Source organism: Macaca thibetana, chromosome 8 (genome assembly GCF_024542745.1).
Source record: "Macaca thibetana thibetana isolate TM-01 chromosome 8, ASM2454274v1, whole genome shotgun sequence".
NCBI lineage: Eukaryota > Metazoa > Chordata > Mammalia > Primates > Cercopithecidae > Macaca > Macaca thibetana.
Genome location: NC_065585.1, coordinates 32,681,288 through 32,707,698, shown reverse-complemented (window position 1 = coordinate 32,707,698; position 26,411 = coordinate 32,681,288). Strand labels below are relative to the sequence as shown.

The 26,411-nt window shown below is 35.5% G+C and overlaps 1 protein-coding gene across 5 annotated transcripts in view; it reads right to left on the bottom strand.

Moving 5' to 3' along the window:
• CSMD3 (CUB and Sushi multiple domains 3) overlaps window positions 1-26,411 on the bottom strand; it is a 1,234,985-nt gene that overhangs the window by 232,992 nt on the left and 975,582 nt on the right. For all 5 annotated transcript variants that reach the window (XM_050802135.1, XM_050802136.1, XM_050802137.1 and 2 more), the window contains one exon: window positions 16,236-16,352. In XM_050802135.1, coding sequence (XP_050658092.1) covers window positions 16,236-16,352 — 117 coding nt within the window. The remainder of the gene's footprint in view (window positions 1-16,235; window positions 16,353-26,411) is intronic.

Here is a 26,411-nt window from a genome sequence, read left to right as displayed (position 1 = left end):
ACTACTAAGAAAACATAAACGTGCTTTCTGAAGAGAGGGGAAGCTTATTATCTAAAGAAAAAAATGGAAAACATACCTGTTTAGTAGAACAAAATATACTTAAAATCATATTTCTAAAATGTCATATTTCTTAAAATTAACCAACGAGAAAACAAAATATTGAAAAGCTATAACTATTACATTTCTTGTTTGATGCTTACAAAAATGTTACGGTTTAGGGTGGGACAGATATAATTATCTCTTTTTTATAGATGAGATGTCAGAAAGAATAAATAACTTACATGAGATTATACATAAGGTACATAACTAATACTGAAAGCTAGATTATATAGATATGAATTTTGTCCTTTTACTGTAGGGTACATGTTTTAGGTTTGAACAAACATGCCTAGACACAAACCCTCATGAAATATGATTACAAACTCAAACATGATGCAAAAAAACCCAAAAGAGCTATTAAAGATAAAGAATACAAACATTAACTTAACAGTCAAATATGACTTATAAAATGGAGGTGTTCCTGAGAAATTATAGACCAAATTAAAATTCAAATATAAATCTCTTTTACAAAACTGATTTATATGTCACAAGATAATATTATGTGATATTCATTAATGTGTTCTCCCTCTACCCACAGAACCTTGGACTTTGCATCCTTCTTTGGATAGGATTCTAATTCTAGTGCACCTACCTCATTTTAGAAGTAACAGATGAGAAGACAGTCAAATTCGAGCTTCAAAGGGGAGGTCTGGGCATTAATATTGAAAATAATTGGACATATGCTTGGTTAGTCAGATGGAGTTTTTCCTCTGCCCTATTTCTTTTGTACCACCAACACCCTAAATAGAAATTTCCCTGCATGGGGAATGGAGTGAAGAGAATCCATAGGTGAGTGTGAGAACTGGATTGGTCAGAAACAGTAAGCTTGTAGAATTTTATTGAGAATTTACAGTCCAAACTGAATTCTTAAAAGGTATAATGCTACCAGCATCCTATAGCATGCTCTGTGACCCATATTTCCTGCAGACTGATATTTCAGTTAATTCTATGGAGAAATGTCTTTTAAAGCTCTTATATGAAATGATACAATTCCCATATCACAAATTGAAATGTTCAAGAAATGTAATTTCCCGTCTTATCCAGAGTTTTATCTAAATGTCTAAAATGTAGAGAATGTCAGGCCAGAGTAAAGATGAGGAATTTGGGAGCGGGGAATAGGTGAAGAGGAACTGGGAAGAGGCTAAAATGAAGCATTTAGGCCTCCTCATTCGTTTCTAATCTCAAAGTGTCAGCCCAGAGTTTGTGGCTCCATACTCCATATCTTAACTGTAAGATACCTCCTGGACTAGCTTCTCCCAGCTGTCTAAATGCGTAGGATTGTGTCAAGATTGATGCTTACCCACATTTTTTCCAAGAATGGAGGAGTGATCAACTAAGCAAACATTTGGTTAATGATTAAGCTAATACCTTGGTAAACAAATATGGTAAATAACTATCTGGAAAAAATATAAAAAAATGTCCTCCTTACCCAGGATAAAGGATTACTTAACTCATTGATTAATTCAATTGTTTGCATTTTCATTAAATACCTATCGAGATTTGTTTTAATGTGCAAAACATTGTTAAGTTCTTTTATTATTTTTTCAATAATAAAAAATACAATATTTGATCACAAAGAGATGACACATTAGCGCAGTATTTTCACTGAGCTTCAACTTTGTAAAGAGAGTTCCATTCAAATCCACACACACACACACACACACACACACACACACACACACACACACAGAGAGAGAGAGAGAGAGAGAGAGAGAGAGAGAGAGAGAGAGAGAGAGAGAGAATATCCATACTGGCATATTAAAGACACTTAACATCCTTAGAGAAAATAAGCCTAAAATCTTTCAAATTTTTTAAACCTTGTGTTTCCAAATTTTGCTGGACTTTCTCTCCCTGTCCTCTCACCCAGGTATGTTAGTTTAGCCTCCCAATATCTTGAGTAAAATTGGTTCAGTGAATTCTAAATAAAGAAATGTGTCTAGTGTAGATAAGAACATTTCTTCCAGCTGTAGTAGTTTGATATAAATTTTTCATTAGTACATCAAGCTACTTCCTGATATCCTTAAATGTCAATAAACTTGTGACTATGATTTTTAAAATAATTATATGCTTTTGTCCAAGGAGTAGTTATTTCCACCAACAAGAAGGGTTCTAGGCAAAAGGGCAAGACTGCCAAGTTTGCCGGATATTCTCTCACGAAAAAGTTGGAAATTGGTATTGTGATTTACAAATCAGTCCCTTTGGGTTTGATAAGTGGAAAACAATGTGAACCTGTCTCCTGGAGTATGAATACTTTCTGAGGTAGCTGAGAACGCTGAATTTCTGAAACTGCAAAGCTGGTGACTGGACACTGAATTCGTATCTCACTGGACACTGAATTCGTATCTCAGGTCCAGACACCAGGAAGGGCTTTGACAGAGGTTCTCATGGCCTTTGTAATATCACTTGCTCCTTTCTACTCATGTGCCGCTGCCATCATTAAAGATCATGAATTACACTGGAATATTGAGATACACACATACTCAGACACATACACAAATCTCACTCATCCCTACTATCTTCTACAAACAATGAATGTTTCCTCCCTTCTCCACTGCCTAAATTAATCCCCTCATTGTTTCTCATCCATGCCTCTAGAACAACCACCTCTCCCTGCTACAAATAATATTAACTAAAATGTCCAACAGACTTTGTTAATTCTCTGCCAAATAGCTTAATTAGTTACTATGGTACACGAGATACATTTCAACCTCCTTCTCATCCGATTTTCAGCATACTGCAGACTTCACTCATCTCCCTAATCTAAATTTGATCCTCCTGCTATTCTTTCTCATTATACATTGTTTTTTTTCTTCACTCTTCATGCTCACTAGCCAAATTTGTGCTCATAATTGTGTGTGTGTGCGTGTTGTGTCTGTGTGTCTGGGGGGGTTATTCAATTATGTTCACAAGGTAACTCTAAAAATATTTAATCAGTGACATGGGTACAGACGAGTCAGAAGTGCTGCTAGACTGGGGAAGGGCCAGCAGCCAGAGAATTATGGAGCAATTTTAGAGATTGGAGAAGTGGCTATTTGTCAGTACATGTAAATGTTTCAAAATTCTAACAACTGAAAATTGTTGTACCAGTAAGTACCAGGTGAATATTATCCCTGGGTTATCTGACTACTGAATTAGACAATATACTAACAAGAACAAATAAGCATTTCTGTTTCATTGGGCTCTAGGTAGCCTCAGCCTAGCAAATAATTCTCTGAAGCAGAGTGAGAATGCAATAAGCATTTGTTGAATTGATTTAATATGGCATACAAGGCACTTCATAATCTGGTCTCTGCCTTCTTTACCAGTTTCAGGCATACTAGTTCCTGACTAGTACTTTGCTCTTCAACTAGAGATAAAAATATATAGTCCCTTTCAGAAAACATATGCCGTATCTCTACATCTTTCCTTGTGTTGTTCTTTTTGGCTGGAATGTCCTTCTCCAGCTAACAATTACACATTCACTAAGACTTAGGTCACGTGCCGTATCATCAGATAAATGTTTCTGTCACGGTCATCCGCATTTCTGAAATCAGCCACCAGCCTGCCTTAGGTGTGCCTCCTCTGTTTACCTATAGCATGCTAACAAACTGGAGTTTCCCACATCATAGTTTATAGTAGTTTCCACATTCTTCCTGAATAAACTGTTTAATTTTCTAATTCCTTTTCCCGTGATCTCCTGGAGGGCAGGAACCATTATTTACATAACCTGTACATTCAGATTCTAGCTCAAGACTGGGTGTATACACACAGTTTAAATAAATAATTGATCAAATTAGTGAATAATTGCCACTTACAAGCAATAAAATATAGATCTTTACCCACAATGAGGTTAGAATTATTTATAGCATATTTCTACAAATTTAGAGATAGTAAGGAGAAGCAAAGGGGTTAAGTAAAAGAGAAAGCGGCCACGAAGTTTCCATACCCCTACACTAAGAACAGAAAACATGCTAGATTGAAAGTCAAATTCAATCTACAGCTGAGTTTTATTTAGTCCATACTGTGTTTCAAATTTTATAGAATTAAACTACCTTCAAGAAGGCATGGATTTTAGTGCACCACTGCACACACCATCCCATATTATCTCTGTCCAGATATTGATCTCATTTATGTTATTTACCACTGAATGAAAGCTTTTAATTTGAATTTTAATTGGCAAACTCTGTTACAATAAAATAAACATTATAGAAGATTGAAAAACATTTGTTACATAAAATGTTGCTAAAAGAAGCAGCATAATAGATGAAACTTTGATAGTCTGGTATTTTAGTATAAAACATAGTTTCAGTGAATTTGGAAAATATTCCAGTTATATCTCTGAGTTTCCGCTTCTCAGCAAAAGCAGGTAGGTTGAAATGTTAAGGGTTTATATAAGCTGTAAGAGAATACTATTCAAATCCCTCTAATTCAGAGACTAGAATCACAGATTTTTAGTGTGTGATGTGCACCATGTGTTTGTATACCAAGCACAAAATAAGCACTATCAATCTTTTAACCTATTTGAAATATAATTTATTGAGTTTCCAAATATATTATTTCAAAATGCAAATGTTAGCTTTTGTTAAGTCTAAAGTAGGTAATTAAATCATGTGAGTCACCAAAACAAACAAAAAAAAACCACCAAACATGTGTATTTTAATTATAATCAGCACTGCATTGCAGTGTTAAACAATTAGAGATCATTATACTATCCTAAAACATCAGTGTGGATAGTGTCAAATATGATGACTATTCCTTGTTTACAAAAGACTCTGCCTGTGGCATACTGTGTGCTTTTGTAAATCATTTATCTTCTAGCTTTAATCTGTCATGGTATGAAATATTACAAATGAGATTCTGCATGACAGAATAATGAAATACTAAAAAAGGCTGTATATGATGACTTCTCCATAAAAAGTTTTCCAGAAAAAGTAATGCATCTATATTAATATATATGTATAACTTTTTCTTTTTATTATTTCAAATATTTTTCCATATCAACTTCTTAAAGAGAAGAGCCACAATTTTATAGTGAAACTTTGCAAGAAATGTTTACTCCCTATATGAATATTCAGGCTTATTCGAGGAATTATTTTGTGCCTAAATACCACTGGGAAACAAAATAGAAAGTCAATTTTCTAGCATTTGTAATGAATTGAAAAATGCAAAGTTCTCTTGGATGTATTTATTACACTTTAATGATAAGAGTGAGAAAGTTAAAAATGACCATCACGGATATTCTGATGCATTAAAAAAGAGAAAAGAAGAAAGAAATAACAGAGAAGAATGTTGCATGCTGTTGTTGCATAACTTATCTTACTTTTGCAGAAAAATAAAGGATTCAGAATTTAGGATAAATTTATAGTTATCTTTGGAATTTAATGAAATTACATGAATCCATGCACTGTAAGCAGAGTTTTGAATTTCAGAAAACCTGGTGGAACTTTCCTATGCTTTAATTCTCTAGCTTCCACTAGCATACTCTTTAACAAATTCAAAAGTATATTTCACCTATTTTTTAAACTAGGAAGTCCCTTGTGGACAAAAGGTTTTGTATTATACATCAAGAAAATGAGGACCAGAAAGCTTAAGTAATTTGCTCAAAGTCACACGGCCAATTAGAGGTAAACAACTAAAATCCAGACCTTTGGATCCCCAGTTCACCTTGTTTCCCACTATTCCACAGTAACCGCTCAATCTTCTCTTCAATCAGTTTACAATTGTTACCATCATTGACTTTATGACTTTGAACCTCATGTCAAAATAATCTTCGGCAGCTTTATGCCACCTGGTATTAAATAGCCTAACGGGACAACTGCAGAACTTATCATATTGGTAAAATGAAGCAAAAACTAAAAGCAACCATAAATGGGAAAAGTACGAATATGTTGAAACATCATAACCACTGTTTAAATAAATTGTTGTAAAACGTCTAGCTTTGTGTTCCTGCACCATAGTTTTCAGCTTTATTCTGAATTATTAAGCATAACTTATTTTCTATAACTGCCTTACAACAACAGAAATATGAAACATCAACATTGACACTTATACACAATGAATGTGAATAGATAACCATCATATGAATCTAATAGATCATTTGACAGTTATTTTGAAAATTCAGCTAATCACATTCTAGAGCATATTATAGTGAGATTCTTGCAAGTTGAAAGAAAATAATTTTGCTTAAAATGGAAAGATAATATAATAACAACAGATATATATGACGTATATGATATACGATACACATATAAATTACAACTTATATTAAAACATGTGAAATCATTTTTAATGCTTAACTATTGACAACTTACAAGCCCTGCCACTCCCCCTTCCCCTCTGCCTCATATCTGGGCAAGCTGATTAGGTCACGTAAGTGCTGCCTCTTTGCCACAAGTGGTAAGTTTAAATCATGCAAGCATTCACCTGCACACAGAAACTCTCACCCCACTGCTACTCCATAATCACAATAAAACTCCACAGTCAATCTCCTTTCTCTGCTGTCTCATGCATTTTGAAACTGTTTGGCAGTTTGCCTTGCTCTCCCTAGAAAGTCTCATTTTGTGAGTAACATGGCTTTTCATACTTCCTTGTGCTTATGTGATATCAGTCTTGAAATCCAAACCAGGGATGGGCGCGGTGGCTCCCGCCTGTAATCCCAGAACTTTGGGAGGCCGAGGTGGGCAGATCACAAGGTCAGGAGTTCGAGACCAGCCTGATCAACATGGAGAAACCCCATCTCTACTAAAAATACAAAAATTAGCTGGGTGTGGTGGCACGTGCCTGTAATCCCAGCTACTCAGGAGGCTGAGACAGGAGAATCACTTGAACCCAAGAGGCGGAGGTTGCAGTGAGCCAAAATCATGCCACTGCACTCCAGCCTGGGCAACAGAGCAAGACTCCATCTTAAATAAATAAATAAATAAATAAATAAATCCAAACCAACTGCAGAGTGACCACAACAACGAATGCAATGAGTAACATGTCTAAGTGATGACTACAACCACTAAAGGTCTTTTTTCTCTTGTTTTCTCTTAGTAACTGGCTCTGCTGTCTGCTGGCAAACTTGCACTTAGAGTTATGTTGCTTTGTGCTGCATTTTCTGAGTTCTTCCAAGTTATCACAGATTTAATCAATCTACATCAGATATTTTAATAACTGGCATTTAGAACCAAGGGTTGCATCCTCATCAAAGTGACCCTCAGTTATATGTTGTAGTCTGGACTTATCTGTGTACTTTATAATGAATCACATACTTGATTCCAGCATAAACAGTGACTAATGCTAAGTTCAGAGAAACAACTCTTACTTTGTGGCTATTGGTGTCAAGCAGTCACCTTTTCTAGAGAAGACCCAGGGAAAATATTGATACCCTGTGCAATATATGGGCTCACTGGGTGGTGGATTGTGAGAAAGAAGAGCTACCATATGGTGTGCTGAGTTCTAAACTCCTGAAAGCAGATGACTCACTAAGACCCTATAAAATGCCTTTGCTGGCCGGGTGAGGTGGCTCATGCTAATCCCAGCACTTTGGGAGGTCAAGGCGGGTGGGTCACAAGGTCAGGAGATTGAGACCATCCTGGCTAACATGGTGAAATTCATCTCTACTAAAAATACAAAAAAAAAAAAAAAAAAAAAAAAATAGCCAGGTGTGGTGGCGGGCGCCTGTAGTCCCAGCTACTCAGGAGGCTGAGGCAGGAGAATGGAGTGAACCTGGGAGGTGGAGCTTGCAGTGAGCCGAGATCTTGCCACTGCACTCCAGACTGGGCAACAGAGCAAAACTCCGTCTCAAAAAAAAAAAAAAAAAAAAAAAAAAAAAAATTCTTTTGCTAGTATTGCTATCCAGGCCTCTGTTGTAACAAAGATTCTAATCCTCAGACTTCAGAGGAAAACACACATGACACCTATGTGAAACAAGGAATGAGTTGATGGAAACTTAAAATAAACCCAGAGTTCTTAAACCTTATAAAGTAACCATTGTTTCTAACCTTGAAGTTACTAATTTGAGATACTTTAGAGGAGGAAAATTATTAATTATGAAATAATTATGATTAATAATTAACATAAGCAGGGTAAGGAGACCTTCCCTCCTCTGAAGTTACATATAGTAACTCTTAAAGTGAAAATGAAAACAACAATAAACTACATACAGGTTGAAGAAATACAAAATTAAAAGAGAAAGATCCACAATTTGACTCAACTGGAAATCCAAAATTTACACAAAAACTTGTAAAGTAAAACTATGGAATGTCTCTAATTGGTTTTTGTGTCTCTACAACATGGGTTCTAAATTAAGTGTAATATCTACTGAGATGCACCACTTAGCAAACCTTCATGGCCTTAATCTACACAGAGACTCAGATACAGTTATTCCTGGGGATCCCACTAAATTTCAATAAGGCACACCGTATAATCTAAAGGAAATATGAAATAGAAAATGGTGAACAAAGAAGTATGCCTCATTTTAATCATCAGCATTATTGCCTTACCTAAATATCCTACAGTGGTCATGGAAGCTCTGACCAAAAAGGTAGTAAAATTAAATGAAGTCTTTGGCACTTACAGTAGGCTTGACAAATTAGGACTCTATGGACTTTTATCTTCAGTTAAAAGTTAGTTAATATGGCCCAGTGTAAAACAACATAGGTTCTTTAAAGATTAAAACCCATTATAGAAAAAGTATTTAGAGAAAGGGTGATTATCCCCACTATTTCTCCATTTAGTAGCCTATTTTAGCTGCTCTTAAGCCTGGAAAAAATTAATGCCCCCTCGTGGTGAATTACTGCAACTTGTATTCTGTGTCTCACATATTAAAGGCCCCATAATCAATACTACTGAAATTACAGACTCTTGAATTACCAGATAGTAAATATTCTTTTATCACTGATTTGAATCCTATGTTCTGTTTAGTGCCTATTTTAACAGCCTCTCAGCCTTTGCCTTTTATGGGATAGAATACTGTGGCCCACAGTCTTACTTCGCTACCCATGGGTTTTCAACAGTCTTTGAAATGCAGGTGGGGTGGGAGGCAGATCATGTTCAACCAATTGGCCAAGCCATGGCTTGAGATCTAATTATATAAATTATTCCCTCCAAATTAAATAATATTATCATAAGCACATAAGATAATCATATTTCCCTTCCCTAAAACGATAGGCTTAAAAAAATAGGGGTTTCCTTTCTTATAAGTACACAAATAATGTACTAATTTCTGCTTTTTTACATTAAAACAACCATCAATTAGAAAACAAGAGGCCGCGTGTGGCGGTCCACACCTGTAATCCCAGCATGTTGGGAGGCCCAGGTGGGTCGATAACTGAGGTCAGGAGTTTGAGGTCAGCCTGGCCAACATGGTGAAACTTCATCTCTACTAAAAATACAAAAATTAGCCTGATGAGGTGGCGAGATCCTGTAATCCCAGCCACTTGGGAGGCTGAGGCAGGAGAATCACTTGAACCCAGGAGGTGGAGGTTGCAGTGAGCCGAGATGGTACCATGTACTGCAACCTGGGCAGCAGAGGGAGACACCATCTCAAAAAAAAAAAAAAAAAAAAAAAAAAAAAAAAAATTGTTCCCTTTTCTTTTCAATTGCTCCAAATCTAAAAAGTAATGACAAATAGTAAACACAACTTTTGAATAAACACATATATTGTGAATATTTGTCATTGTTAGATAAATTCAGTATTGAGAAAAGAGTAATAGTTGGTTTTGATGCAATTGTACTGTTAAAAAGTGAAGTGTCATATACTTTAAGTAAAAAATACATAAAAACCTTTATTGATCTTCTTAAGTACTCATTCATTATGGAAAATGTCATACTGGGAAAAATAAAATGCCAATAAAATGGTTTACTGATTGAACGAGCAAACAAAGGTAAACTAAAAACAATCTTTCACTAAAATATGGAGAAAACTAGTGGCAATAAATGATTGAATTAAGCATAAAGAGAGGTAACCACAACATAGACTGTGTTGCTGAATAGTTAAAAAAAACTCACAGACATAAGATCAAAGAGCAAATGGTCAAATATATGTGTGAATTTTAAGGAAAAATATACACAAAACAAACTGCTATGATTTTTAACATAAAAGATGAGAATAGTTACTTAATTTTTCATATGCAAGTCAAAACTACATTAATAGGTATTTAAAAGTTCAGATGTCTAACGGAAAAACATGTATGTATACATTTAGAGATAGTATGTATGCATCTTATTTTCAATCCATTGTTTTACTTTTTTCTTCTAAATTACGAGAAGACCTAAATTCTCAGATTACCTTTTACAGGTTAATAATTCATGCAGAAATGTAAAAGATGTGATATTGCAAAAACAAATCACACTTATTAACCACTATGTAATTACCCAAGTCTATCAGCCCAAAATAAAATACATTTAGTGAATACAATAAGAATTGATGAAATAGTTGCTACTTATCACTGTTTTTAACATAATACTTAATAAAATTATATATTTTTTAAAATTATAATCTTATAATGTGAGTAATATCCTAAGGAAAGATGTTTCTAGGTTAACTGGAAGAAAAATACTTCAATGAGAAATAGGAAAGATAGCGGTGGTGAATAAGAAACAAACAAAATACATTTAAGTAGAAAAAAAGTTCAAGGTAGTGGCAGCTACTTTTTTAAAAAGCCTCTCCTACAGCAATATGCAAAAGGGTTTGGTAACTCTGTATACCATTTGCACATAGTAGACTAAATTGACAATTACTTCGGATGATATAGGGATTCATAAATTTGAAACTTATACAACCAAGAGACTGTGCCAATAATAAAAGATAGGTGAGAAGGTAGATTACTGGGGCAGATGTAAGGTTTTTATGCCCATTTTGAACATACCAAGTATGAAAACTAGTCTTGGGAAAGAATAAGCTCTGTACACTAATAAATATGCCTTCAGGGTGTGTCTTCTAGGAGGTAGAGCTATCTGGAATGCTAAACACAAAATTAAGTCACCATCAACTATACTGGATATCCTCAGGATGTTTTACATGTTGGAATTTTCCAAGAAATCTGAATGTCAGTTTGCAGTCCACACAGCTGATGCATGCTTTATACAGCAACTTATATTAAGATTTTCTACATAAAATTTTATATATATGTGTGTGTATAGATATAGATACATAGTTTGCCCTTCATAGTGGATTGAATAGTGTTCTCCAAAATTTATGTTCACCAAGAAGTCCAGAATGTCAGCATACCTAGAAACAGGGTTTTTGCAGACGTAATTAGTTAAGGATCAAGATGATATCATATTAGAGTAGAGTGGGCCCTAAATCCAATAAGTGGTGTCATTATAAGAACAAGAGAAAGCAGAGAGACACACAGAAACAGACAGACAGGAGAAACAGTCTTGTAAAGAGGGAGTCAGAGATTGGAGTAAGTCAGTTATAAGCCCAGGAACCTCAAGACTTGCTGGGAGTCACCAGAAACTAGAAAGAAGCAATGAAGAATGCTTCTCTAGAGCCAACAGAGGAAGTGTGGCATTACTGACACATTGATTTTAGGCATCCAGCCTCTGGAACTGTGAGAGAATAAAATTAAGCCACTAAGCCTGTGGTACTTTGTTATAGTAGCCTTAGGACACGAATATGTTCTCTGTTACACATAATTCCTAGAAAATAAGAAGAGAATGATTGAAGAGAGATGGAGGTGGGAGAATAGGAAGGAATGATAATTCCAACAATATTTCATGTGACTATTTCAATATTTCATGTGAAAGTAATACAGATATCATGTTGCTAATTGCAAATTATTTCTTCTGAATTATAAGGAGGTCCTTCCCTCTGTTTTTAAAATTTCATCTCCTCCAATTGCCTGAAGTTTTTTTGTTTTTTTTTTTTTAACCAATTGATACACCTCATATCTTCAGCTTTGTCTTCTCTACTTTCTCTTTGGGCTTTAAATTAAATACCCCAGTATCTGCTGGAGTAAGAGAAAATAAACAAAACCAAACATTATCTGCCGATTTACACTCTACTTTGACTGTCATCCTATATATTTATGTTTCTTCTCAGCCAGGATTGTTGAGATAGAAATCCACACATTTATTCCCAAATTTTACTAATTCCTCCCTCCCTGACATCTTATTTGGACTCCTATACTCTAGGTATAAGTATAATACATATTAACAAAAAAATTTCCCTCTGACAATGTTAACAGTTCTCTTACATTCTGAAGCATGTTATCTATACCAAATGAAAGGTAAAATAAAATTGGTCTTCCATGTTTCTGACCCTTAAATATAATTCATAAAGTCTTAAGCAACTAAACCACAAGAAAAAGGCAACTGGTGATTAAACATTGAAAAATGAAGAAAAATTAAATATATTTTATTGATAGATAAGTAGGATTTTTTAAATCCAAAAAGCCAAATGTAATTAGTCTTATATGTAGAATGAGGGGAGTAAAATATTAATAAATGATATCCAATTGATCCATAACTGTTATTTTTCTAAGAATAATAAAACAAGTAGAATCCTGCAGGATGAATATTGCCAAAATCTGACCCCAATACCTGAATTCAAATGAAATTCAGTGATGCTCATGAAAACATTATGAACTGACATTTGTCTTATTTATAAAAACTAAAAGGTGGCAATTGACTGACAAAGAGTATTTACTCAATCAACCAGTAAAGCGGAGTAATATGCACATATTTATTAGGTTGGTGTAAAAGTAATTGTGGTTTTTGCCATCAAAAGTAATGGCAAAAATAACTTACAGGCATTTAATTCTACACCAGGCAAAAAAAAAAAAAAAAAAAAAAAAAAAGTAATTTGGTATCACATGGCCTGTAAGAAACACAAGTAGCTCATCTGGAATTATCTGAAATAATCTGTTATCTCTTCTTACCTTGAAGGACTAAAAATGTTCTGTTAGAGTTTTCAGAGACAATCGTCATATGTAAAGTCATGTAGATCTTTCGTGGGTGATTTAATTTATTTTCATGTGTAATGTTGGTTATATGTTATTTTCTTTTTACATAAGGATGTTAGAGCCTTAACCCATATGTAAAATGCAATCCAGTCAATGCACTGAGTGTATTTGACAGACATTGTGCTAAATCAGTGGTTCCCAACCTTTTTGGCATGAGGGACAGGTTTTGTGAAAGACAATCTTTCCATGGGATGGTTTCAGTGATCTACTTCAGATCATCAGGCATTAGTTAGGTTCTGATAAGGAGTGCACAACCTAGATCCCTCACATGCACAGTTCACAACAGGGTTTGCACTCCTATGGGAATCGAATGCCACAGCTTATCTGACAGGAGGTGGAGCTCAGGCAGTAATGATAGCTCACTTGCCACTCACTTCCTGCTGTGCGGGCCAGTTCCTAACAGGCCAAGGACCAGTACCAGTCCATGGCCCAGGGGTTAGGAACCCCTGTGCTAAATGATGTAAGAGTCATGTTCTAAGAGCATTTGCATATAAAAGATACAGACGAAGGAATTATTATAATTTGAGATAAATGACAGTAAAAGAAAAAAATGTGGGAAGTGATATGTGATGAAGTAATACTGAAAAGTAATAAATATAGCTCAATGTGGCAACAGAAAAAAAATTATGGCAAAGTGAGAATGAGAGGAAGCAGAAGCAAAATAGAAATCTGATTTGTAGAGATCCAGTAACTACTGCTTGACCATCTCTCATCAAAGAGGTAAAGGAAGGTAATAGGAAGGTAATAGGAAGAAGTCAACAGTCAGTATTTATTTACTTTCACTATCCTACTCCCAGAAAATTGTAAGGGATTATCAGATGATTGAATAGCCACTGGGATATAAAACCCAAAATATTTGTTTTCATGCTTTAACTAAATAACACAAATAGTTGTCTTATTTTAAAAATGCTATTTTTAAGACCTTAGTTCAATCTAATAATGTAGGTCATTTAATTTAACCTTTTTCGGGGGTGGAAGAGGGGACAGGGGATGTTTTATATGAATGTGAACATAAAGAAGAAGGTGTATATGTGTACTTGTGTATGCATACGACTTACTATGTTATTATGCCAATCACTCATATACATCAAATTATTATAAAATAGCCATATAAGGTGTATTTGCCATTGCTACTTTAGAGATGTGTAAGGTTCAGGCTGACAATGTGACTTGTCCAATGAAAATAGCAAGTAAGTTAAGTTGAGCTTTAACCCAGAAATCTGACTTGAAAGCTGGCATTTGTTAACCCAATGATATTAAACATGAAGTATGTTAGACATACTTTACATGTGTATGTATCTCTCTCATTTACTGCTCACATCTCTAATCTACAAACAAAATGATAGCAAATTTATAAATAAAGAGGCAGTCTCAAAGAGATTATGTAACTTGTTCAAAGGCAGACAGCTAACATGTGACAAGGCTGAAATTAGAATACAGGTGCTTAAATATATATGTAACTTAAAATGAAGAATGATGCAACATTTGTAAAATAAAATTAGTTTTTTACTAATAAATCAAAGTACACTTTGTTTTGTCCACAAAAAACAAGAAGATTCATTTAAAAATAGTTTTAAAAACCAACTATTATTGGCTCAACATAGCAGTTTTTTTAATATTAAGAGGATTAAATTCAACTTATATTAACCCTACAAAAATATAGATTTCATTCTTTAGGAATCTGTTAATTTACTTTTGTTTCAATTAGTACTTTTTCTTTCTCTTTTTGAGCATACATAGGCTACAGTAATACATCTCCAAGGTGACCAGCATGTCTATTTGTCAGGACACTAAATGGCTAATTTTCCTCTTTCTCATTCCTTTGGCCACATGGCATCCCAAGAATAATAGGATAAATAATGGCTTCCAAAGAGGACTCAGAGAGCCATGAAGTTTTCTGGATAATAATTGTTAGGATTCTGTCAGCAACCATGTAACATTTTTTTGCATCTGGGGAGCATAAAACTCTCTAGCAAAGGAAGGACTCAAAAGGCAAAAAATAAACACAATTAAGGGAATGATATTTTTCTTTCTAAACTGTCATTCTCTTCACTATCAAAGAGCTCACCTTTGATTCAACCGATCGATACGCTAGGGGAAAGAAATACTTTGTAGAGTACAAAAACATACACTTTGCTAATGCTGGCATCATCACTCTGTTTAAATGTTAAAATAAAAAGTTTAGTACTTCATTTCTGATGACAGTGCTCTCAAGTAAGTTGAAGATCTTGGACTTGTTTCAGAAGGATGAAAAGGAGGATATATAGGTATCTGGTTATAAGAAATTGGACTGGAAGCATCAGCTTATTTTATATCTCAGCAGCAGAAATGTTAAGTCAAGATGTTATGCAACTATCTCTAATGATAAAATCCATGTCCTTCTGCTGAAATACTGAGTCATCCAGACCCAGACATTCCTTATAGCTATAACAAATCCTTTACTATGTAACACAATGCTGTAAATCTAAATTGTAGAAGTCTATGAACTTTACTGCTCTCTAAATTTCCCTTGCCTATCCATCCATGAACAGAGCTTAATCCGGGTTAGATCCAGCTGGATCTCAGAACCAAAACCTTTAGAAGCCAGATAAGTGACTTCTAAGACGTGTGATCAGAAAGATGTGAAGGCAGCAAAGGACACATTGTCTTCTTAGTGCCGATGCAGAATAGATTGTCAGGTTGACAAGATGAGCTGAAATGTCCTTTGCTGTCTTTTTGTATTTATTGCTGTCCCTGAAACTAGATGCTTAAAACCAAAAGCTCTTCTTTCTGGAAATGTGTTAATAAACTATAAAATTGATATGATTGTTTTGTAAATACTTTTATTACTATTGTAATAGTTCAATATTTGACTTAATACATATTTTACAGAGCAGCCTTGGCTTTATGCTCTGGCAATTTCCCATTTTATAAAATTCCAATATGAAGGCACTTGCAAGGTTACTGATATACTCATTTTTAAAAATTAAAAACAATCCTGTTTTCATTTTTGTATTGTTGTTCACCTGTGTACTTGACTGTAAATTCAGATTGAGTAAGATGACCTCAAAATTGTATTATTACAAAACCACCATCTAAAAAGAATTGCAAAGTAAAATACTTTATGGATAGTAGGTATTTTCATTTAAAAATTTTGAATAGCGTGTAGTGAAAAATAAAGCATGTCTGGATGAAATACTACATAATGAGTCGAATCTTACTTACCAAACTCCTTTGGAACTGCTATAGAATAAACACAATTATGTCCCACACTGTAATTTTTTGGATAGTTTGGTGATAGAACAGTGCCTTCTGAACCTGTTGAACGACTTCCACAGGGTGCTAGGAAAAAATGGTGAAAATATCAGTTTTAGAAAAAAGCTTAAAAAAATTGATACCATGGTTATCTTCTTCATATAAAAATATATGGCTACTGGAATTTAAGGTGTATAATTTATTTGCAACTTTTAATAAGATCTTCTAGTGTTAAATATTTAAAAAATAAAAAAGTATATAAACAAAACTTTATAAGTATTCAAATTTCCTGTTCTCAGAAACAAAGTATGTAATATAACAATGTTGTAATGGTGTTATCTAGAAATATAATAATGGTGGCCTAGCTTTCATTTGTGATAAGAGTGTGAAATTGATCATCTTTTTTATGATAATGATAAATTAAATATGCAAGTGGGAAATTGTATTACTTGCTGTCAGGCTTTGAAATTCTACTCAGATTCAACACTATGTGTGAGACATGAATGACTGTACAAACACATTCACCCACTCATCTAAGTATTCTACTTTCTCATCAACCTTTATCTGTATATATAATTTACCTTGAAATCAGAGGAGTTGTTGATGGTGCCTTGAGGCAGACTTATTGGCTACCTCAGGCCCAAGGTGGTATGTTAAAAAAAGAGAAAAAAAAAAAAGAAAAGATGAGGGTGAAATTAATGTTTCTGATAAACTGTAGATGGGGGTTATTCACAAGATGGGGGATGCATTAGGATTCATAGTTCTAGAACTCAAGAGAGACCTGAGCTAAATGGAGATTTAATATAGAAAGCATATGGATGGTAACTGATATTCTTTAAGTGAATAAGATCACTCTGAAAAGTATGCAGAATGAGAAAAGATGGGCAAAGATGAGGTTCTGGGAAACACCAAAGGTTTAAAATCAGATAAAGAGTGGCTGACTCCAGAGAAATTGCTCTCCTGGGGGCCAAGGGAGAAGAGTTTCAGTGAAAAGCAAGTGTTCAAAGAGGTAAATGTTGCAAAGTGATTCATAAATGAAAAAGAAGTCTGAAGTCTGGGTTGACTTGGCAATGTGGAGTGTAAGACTGGAGTTTTTCTGCCCCAGGTCTATAGTTTGCATGAAGAGGGATTTTTTTTTTTCTTTTTAAACACCTTGCCAGCTGACCCTCCTCCTTCACCCTTTGAGTACCTTTCTTCAGATTAGGAGCCATCCTTCCTGCAGAGCACACTGTCTGGTGTGCTCTTGTATACTGTAGGTTTTTTAGGGTGCCTTCTGAGGGTAGGGCTGTGCCTGTTGCAGACAGCTAGTAGGAAGCCCACTGTCACTGCCCCTCATATTTTACCAGTATTAAAGCTGATAGTTTGATTTCCTTTGAAGTTTTGCAGGAAGGACAGAGTATAATTTATTACTCTCCTCAAACACCAAAAGGAGTTTTTCTGGTGCTATTAGTAGAGTAGTTTCAATTAGAGCAGCTCGCTGCAAGTTATAGCAAGGAGGCCAAATCCAGACTGTGGACCAAGAAAGGTTTTTTACATTTTTAAAGAGTTACAAACAAAACAAAAACTACAGAAGAATATTCAACAAAGATATATGTGGCCAGCAAAGCCCAAAATAGTATCTAGTCCTTTACAGAAGAAGTTTGCCAACTCCTGAACTAGAGTGGGGTGGGGGCAAGTAGGGGAGGCTAGATTACAGTTGGATGAAGAATAAATGGTATATAAACAAATACAAAAGTAACCAGAATTATGAATATAAATGGGAGGGAAATGTATAAAGTAGTTTGGAGATGCAAAGTTGAATGAATGTTCTTTGTCGATTTAATAGGGAGGAAGGAATCATTACACAAGGAAAATCAGGATCATTGACCTAGAAATAAGATCAAGAACAAAAGTGCAGTGATTTCCATTAGATATCAGTAGTGGTTTACCTCTGTGACTTGAGAAAAGGAGATTAGAAATAGATAGGTGTAGTCTTTATACTGGGACTTTATTGAAGTTAATGTCTGATTTTCCTTTTAAAGTGCACTGCATGCAGTGATGAATTAGGTACCTCCAGAAGAGTTATGACAGTTTGAAAAAGTAAAAACTTGTGATTAATTATTGGTCAAAGTTTTAAAATAGAGCAATACAGTATATTTAAAACACACACACACACACAACACAAAAAGGATGTTGTATTGAGTTGAGTGACTAATGAATATTCTGCCTTTTTTCCTTAACGTTCTATAAAAAGGTAATAAATACTTAGAATGAAACACACTAAAATTAGAATTCTCTAGAAACACGCAAGAAATTGACAGTGATTATAATAACCAAAGATGCATCCCTCTCATCACTCATTATTGTTTGAGATTAGAGCAGTCAGGTGTTATTCTTATTTCAGTACTGATAACTTTATTCAACTGATAATGCTACTGATGAGAGAATCATTCAAGAATGGGCAGTATGTCTCATGTTAATTTTCTTTCTGATTTTAAGGTGCTCCAGAATTAAAATTATAATACTTTGAATGAACATGACAAAAACTATTAAACTCTTATTTTTATATTTGGAAAGTATGAATAGAAATGGAAACTTCTAACTCAAGTTCAGTTCTGTGACTTAGTCATGAACATTGTGCCATCCTATATTAACATGTGTCTGACAGCCAGAATTTGTTTTATATATTTTATTTTGTATAATTGACATTTAGGACAGCTTTTATTAAAAATCATATTTAGAAATATGAAGGTTCTTTTAAATTACAAATATATTATAAGGTTAAAATTTAATCACATGGTAGTATTATGCTAGATTCTGTTATTTGTACTTGTAACCATAATTTTCTGTTTATTCTGATGAGTGCCTACAGCGTGGCCTAATTTATAGTCAATAACAGAATATTATAGTGAGTGATAATAATTATGCAGTGTGTTATTATTATAAATAAGGGAAAATTAACTATGCTCTGAGATACACATCTATTGTAATCTGTTTTATATTAGGTTGGTGCAAAAGTAATTGCGGTTTTGGGCATTACTTTTAATGGCAAAAACTGCAATTACTTTTTCACTAACCTAATATTCATAAAATATAAATGGAATAATAATTAAGTCAGGCCAATTTCACAGATTCTCCTAATATTGGTCTCCAGAAGCTTTTTATATTCTTACTTCCTGTTTTAATGTCATCTTATTGGCTAATCGAGAAAAGGGCCGCTTTTATCTTTCTGGCTCTTACTCGGCTGAAGATAAAAGCAAGTCAGACCTTTGGATTCTATTCTTATTTTTGCTATTTGACATATGCCACATATACCTGTGGACCTTTTGTCAAATTGGCTGTTGTTTCTCTAAACAGCCTATATTCCTTGTAATTCATTAAACATAAGAACCCACCTGTTCCTAATTATAACTTATGTAGTTAATAAATCCATATTTTTATTTTTTAATTTATTTTTATTTTTATTTTTTGAGACCAAGTTTTGCTTTTGTTTCCCAGGATGGAGTGCAATGGCACCATCTCGGCTAGCTGCAACCCCCACCTCCCAGGTTCAAGAGATTTTCCTACCTCAGCCTACAGAGTAGCTGGGATTACAGCCATGCACCGCCATGCACCACCATGCCCAGCTAATTTTTGTATTATTAGTAGAGATGGCGTTTTACCATGTTGATCAGGCCGGTCTTGAACCCCTGATTTCAGGTGATCCATCCATCTTGGCCTCCTAAAGTGCTGGGATTATAGGCGTGAGCCATTGTGCCCAGCCTAAATCTATATTTTTAATAGTATGTTTGTAGAACATTTGAATTTAAGAAGATATGGTTCTATGATTAAGTAAGTGTGGGAAACACATGAGTGAAGGACTTGAGACTTTAGTAAGGTTTAGGGAATATCATGCTCTTTCTCACAAACTTATTTGATCATGGAAAACTTTTTTACATGTAATATCTTACAGAACCTGCCTCCTTAAGAACATACTTGACAAAAGGCCAAACTGATGATTCTAAAATGTGTTTTCTTTTGGTAATAATTTTAATGTTTATGTAATTGATAACAATTAATTGTAATTTTGACACACCAGAGAACTGTGTTTTATGTATATCTATAGAGCCCAACAACTTAAAGATTGAAAATGTCAAACTTAGCCTACTTATAAAATGCCATTATTCTAGATTTGCTCTCCCTGACTCTTGGGGTCCAACAAAGAATCAATTTGTTGCTCATAACCTTATGTGATTTATCAGCTTCTCTAGCTTCTCTGCCTCTGTAACTGTCACAGTCCAGACTCCCATCAATTTCTGCATGTGCTCTTTGACTCTCAGCTCCACTCATCACCACAAGTTCATACCACTGGTAGCACTTTTTCTAAAACATAAGTCTTATCATGTTTCTCTTCTCTTCTCTTCTCAGGACAGGGTCTGTACATAGTAAGTTCTCCATAAATGTCTTTGGGTGATTAAATGAACTATACCTGCAAGACCAGGCTACTATAAAATAGTGTTCCATAGTCAGCATATAACATAAACATTTCATTTGGTAGAAATTATCCCAGAAAAAATCACTTAAATTTAGTACAGAATCTAGATACATCCTCTTTCAATAAATACATATAAGCCTTTTTTTTTTTTTCTTTCTGCAATTGAAATTTTTGCTTGTTCTTTGCTTGATTACTGTGCTTTACATTTGGGGGCAATACTATATGAAAGATATGTATCTTAAACATTAGAAATGTATCCAATGGTAAAATGTTTATAATATGACTGCTATATGGATTCTGGTTTTTATTGAGGGAACAGCAAACCCAGGTCTAATATCAAACCCATAGTAGCAAATCCATGCTGATATAGTTTGAATGTTGGTGCCCCCCCCAAATCTCGTATTGAAATGTTGGAGGTGGGGTCTGATGGGAAGTCTTTGGGTCATGGGGATAGATCCCTCATGAATGTCTTGGTGCTGTCCTAGCAATAGTGAGTGAGTTATCCTTAGATCTGGTTGTTTAAAGGTATATGGCACCTCCTCGTTCTCTCTCTCACTTCCTATCTTGCCATGTAACATGCCTGCTCCCCTTTTGCCTTCTGCCATGATTGCAAGCTTTCTGAGTCCTCACCAGAAGCAGATGGTGAAACCACGCTGCTTGTACATCCTGAAAATCCATGAGCTAATTAAATCTCTTTTCTTCATAAATAACCTAGTCTTGAATATTCCTTTATAGTAATACAAACAGACTAACAAATTGATAGCAAAATTTGACTAGAAAAATTCATATCAAGGTGACATGGTTTGGCTGTGTCCCCACCCAAATCTCATCCTGAATTCCCACATGGTGTAAAAAGAACCCGGTGGGAGGTAACTGAATCATGGGGTCAAGACTTTCCTGTGCTGTTCTCGCAATAGGGAATAAGTCTCACGAGATCTGATGATTTCAAAAAGAGACATTCCCCTGCACCAGCTCTCTCTCTCTCTCTCTTTACCTGTAGCCATCCACGTAAAATGTGACTTGTTCCTCCTTACCTTCCACCATGATTGTGAGGCCTCCCCAGTCATGTGGAACCGTAAGTCCGATCAACCTCTTTCCTTTGTAAATTGCCCAGTCTTGGGTACGTCTTTATCAGCAGCGTGAAAACAAACTAATACACAAGGAGTGGGGTGCTACTATAAAGATATACGGAAATGTAGAAATGGCTTTAGAAACGGGTAATGGGTAGAGGTTGGAAGAGTTTGGAGACCTCAGAAGATAGAAAGATAAGAAAAAATTTGGAGCTTCTTAGAGACTACTTAAATGGTTGTGACAAAAATGCTTATAGAAATATGGAGAGTGAAGTCTACGTTGATGAGGTCTCAGATGGAAATGAGGAAGTCAGTGGGAATTGGAGCAAAGGTCACCTGTATTATTCTCTAGCAAAGAATTTGGCTGTATTGTGTTCATGTCCTCGTACATGTCCTAGAGATCTGTACAAACTTAAAGTTAAGAGTGATATCTTTGGGTATCTGGCAGAAGAAATTTCTAAGCAGCAAACCATTCAACAGGTGGCCTGGCTACTTCTAACAACCTACTGAGAGTGGCAGGAGGCAGCCAAATGCCCAGGAAGACAGGAATGGGTCCCTGGTGAAACCCCACCTTCGAGCAAAATCAGCTTGAAGACTGAAAGACCAGACTGCTGGTCCTAGATGAAACCTGCGACCCAGAGTGAGAACTTCTGTTGCTGTTCACCTGCCCTTTCCTAATTGATTCTTTCTAAAAAATGTCTTTTAACCAATTGAATGCTGTCTTTTCCAATAGTACCTACAGCCTGCCCCTCCCCTATTCTGAGGCCATAAAAAGTCCCAGACAGCTATGCAAAGAGGAGAGAACTGCCTGACTGTGAGATTGGGGGACCACCTCCTGCATCCCCTCTCCACTGAGCACTGTTCTGTTGCTTAATAAAATTCGTCTTCACCCCCCTCACCCTTCAACGTACAGGATATCCTCCTTCTTGTGTTCAGTACAAGAGCTAGGGAACCACCAACCATGGGTACAAACTATAACAAAGGCAAGCTGGGACACATCAGCGTGGCTGAGTGAGGCCCGGGTGGGGTGTCGGGGGCCAGAGATTCACAGCTTTCAAAGTGATGGAGAAGAAAACAGCCTACATTACTATAATTAGCTACAGGAGCAAAAAAATGACTTAAAGTTGGAGCTTATATTTAGAAGGGAAGTAGAGTGTAAAAGTTGGAAAAATTCACAGCCTAGCCATGTGGCAGGGAAGAAAAAAAGCATTTTCAGGACGGGATACAAGTGGGATACAAGCTTGTGGAGCAATGACTTGCTGGAGAAATTAGAATGAGTAAAAGGGAGCCAAAAGCTAATATCCAAGACAATGGGGAAGAGGCTTTGAAGGCATTTCAGAGATCTTTGAGGCAGCCCCTATCATCACAGGCCCAGAGGCTTAGAAAAAAGAATGGTTTCCTGTACCAGGTCCATGGCTCTGCTGCCTGCCTTGGGAGGCTGCTCTCTGCATTCCAGTCACTCTGGTTTCAGCACTTGGCTCAAAGGGGTCCAGGTACAGCTCAGGCCATGGCTCTGTAAAGTGCAAGCCATAATCCTTGGCAGTTTTCCCATGGTGTTAGGTCTGCAGATGCTCATAATGCAAGTGTGAAGGCTGCTCGTCAACTTCTACCTAGATGTCAGAGAATGTATAGAAAATCCTGGGTGCCCAGGCAGAAGTCTGCTATAGGTTTGGAGCCCCACAGAGAAACTCTATGACTGCAATGCCAAGGGGAAATGTGGGATTGTAGAACCTACACGAAGTCCCCACCAAGGCACTACCTCATGGAGTTGTGGGAAGCAGGCCACCACCCTCCAGACTCTATAATGGCAGAGGCACTAGCAGCTTGCACCTCTGCCTGGAAAAGTGGCAAGCACTCAACTCCAACCTTTGAGAGCAGCCACATGGGCTGCACACTGCAAAGCCATAGAGGCGGGGCTGCCCAAGGCCTTGGGAATCTACCCCTCACACAAGAATGTGGGACATGGTGTGAAAGAAGATTATTTTGGAACTTTAAGATTTAGCGATTGCTCTGTTGGGCTTCAGACTTGTGTGGAGATTACTGACCTTTTCTTTGGGCCAATTTATCACTTTTGGAATGGGAATGTTTACCCAATATTTGCATTACTATTGTATCTTGAGAGTAAATAACTTGTTTTGATTTTATTGGCTCATAGGTGGAAGGGCATGAGTCTCAGATGGAACTTATGACTTTGGACTTCATGCTGGAATGATTTAAGACTTTTGAGAACTATTGGCAGGGGATGATTGTATTTTTCAATGTGAGAAGGATATAAGTTATGAGGGGCCAGGGACAGAATGATAGTGTTTGGATGTTTGTCCACTTCAAATTTCATGTTGGAATGTAATCCTCAATATTGGAGGTGGGGCCAGGTAGGAGGTGTTTGGGTCATGGGGGCAGATCCCTCATGAATGGCTTGGTGCTATCCTTGCGATAGTGAGTAAGCTCTCCCAAGATATGGTGGTTTAAAAATGTGTGGCACCTTCCCCCTCTCTCTTTTGCTTCCTCTCTTGCCATGTGATGTGTCTAATCCCCCTTCACCTTCCACCGTGATTGGAAGCCTTCTGAGACCCTCACTAGAAGCATGGCAGACCACACTTCCTGTAAAGCTTGCAGAATGTGAGCCAATTAAACCTCTTTTCTTCATAAATTACCCAGTATCAGGTACTCCTTTATAGTAATGCAAACAGACGAATACACAGGCTAATATCTTATCAGTCTAAGGAATATGCTCATTTAGTGAGTGAAGTTTTATCCACACAGTGTAATTTCTTATTTTTCTTGTTCTCTATTCTTCTATTTGTTTAATTTTTAAAAATTCTCTTTTGGCTTAATTTGTTTAATTTGATTTGTATGAGTAAAACGAGTCCATGATCCAACTATATTACATATATTCTTGTTATACACCTGAATTATGTATGCATTGATACAGTAGATAGATGTAATATTTCTGGAGAAATCAGACCATCACACCACAACCAGGTTTAAGGTTTCTAATCATCCACTGAAAATACCACTTTGAGCAGGTGTATGTATGTGGGATGAAGGAGCAAGACAGAAGAAGGAGGAGGAGGAGGAGAAGGAGGAGGAGAAGGAGGAGGAGAAGAAGAAATGTATCACTGAGTGAATTAGAAGAAATTTCAAAACATGTATGTGGGAGAAATGCTACTTGAATGTGCAGGTATCTTAGAGACATTATAATACAGGCTACATAGCCTTAAGCTACTTGCAATTTCATATCTGACTCTTCACTTGTTTAATGTATAATTTATTATCAAATATACTCTATAATGAAAATTATTATATAATGTATAAATTATTCACAGAAAGCAAGTTAGGTACTTTTAAAAGTGATGACTTCTTGCAGGTCACAAAAGAGCAATGTGATATATTAAATCAATAATTTACTAGATGTGGTCTGTGACTCTTTCAGTTTGAAAGAACTGCTGTACCTTACAAAACTGCTAGTATATTTCTAGTAAATTACTTATGCATTGATATAGCCTGATTGAATGTCACAAATCATAAATCTAGTATAGAATATATTTGAAAGTTATATCTCCCATGGAGCATTTTTTAAGAGAAGGCTTTCCTAACCCTTAAGCTCTGTGAGATGAATTTGAATTCAGAAAGCTATTAGTACCAATATTGACTTTAAAATTAAAATACTATTGTTTGTTTCTTCTTTTGTTCAAAAATTTGATCTTAGTGAAAATATCTAACTATCCAGCCATTCCCTTCATGCTTCTTTTTATGTCTCCCCTATAACAATAGGTACTTAATTTTGTTTATCTGCCTTAAATGATAAGCCTTCAACAATGCTCCATTACATGTGAATTGACTTTGTTTAAATTTCACACTTCTTTTTAATACTAAAAAAAAAAAAAAAAAAAAAAAAAAAAAAAAAAAAATCCATATCAGTGTGGTAATCAGTGGCTTATAAACCATTTTAATGACTCAATAATTCAACTTAGTAGGATATAAGCTTTTACATCTGTCATCTCACTGATTGCCTGGATTCATTCATTAGATTTTCCTGGCTAGGGAGCCATCACCTTCATCCCTCAGTGCTCTGTGAGCTGTTTTCTACATCAGAGAGTGTGATCTTAGAGAAAGAGTCATTCTATGCCAAAGTCCTATGAATAGCTATATCCTTGAATAGATCTTCCATGTTACCATATACAAATTCTACTACTAGTAACAGTTTTGGAGGGCATAGACAGTTAATGTATGATGCTATGTGACTCATTTTGTACCCCAATTTTAAAAATTGAAATATAACTTACATACATAAAATTCACTGTTTTAAAGTATACAGTTGAATGCTTTTTAGCATATTCATGAGTTTTAAAACTAACACCATTTTCTAATTTTAGAACATTTCCTCCACTCCCAAAATAATTTCAGTACCCATTAGTAGTCACATGCTGTTGTCACTATCCTCAAATTCCTGGAAATAGCTAACTTTTGAGGAAACTGTATGGGAAGATAATTTCTTAAAAGATTCGAATTATTGGCACTTTTTGAAACTAAAATACCTTTTTATCACATAGTTGATGTCTTACTGCTTTTTAATGATGAAAACCTTTTACTATTTAAAGAAATTGCTTAAAGCAACTAATA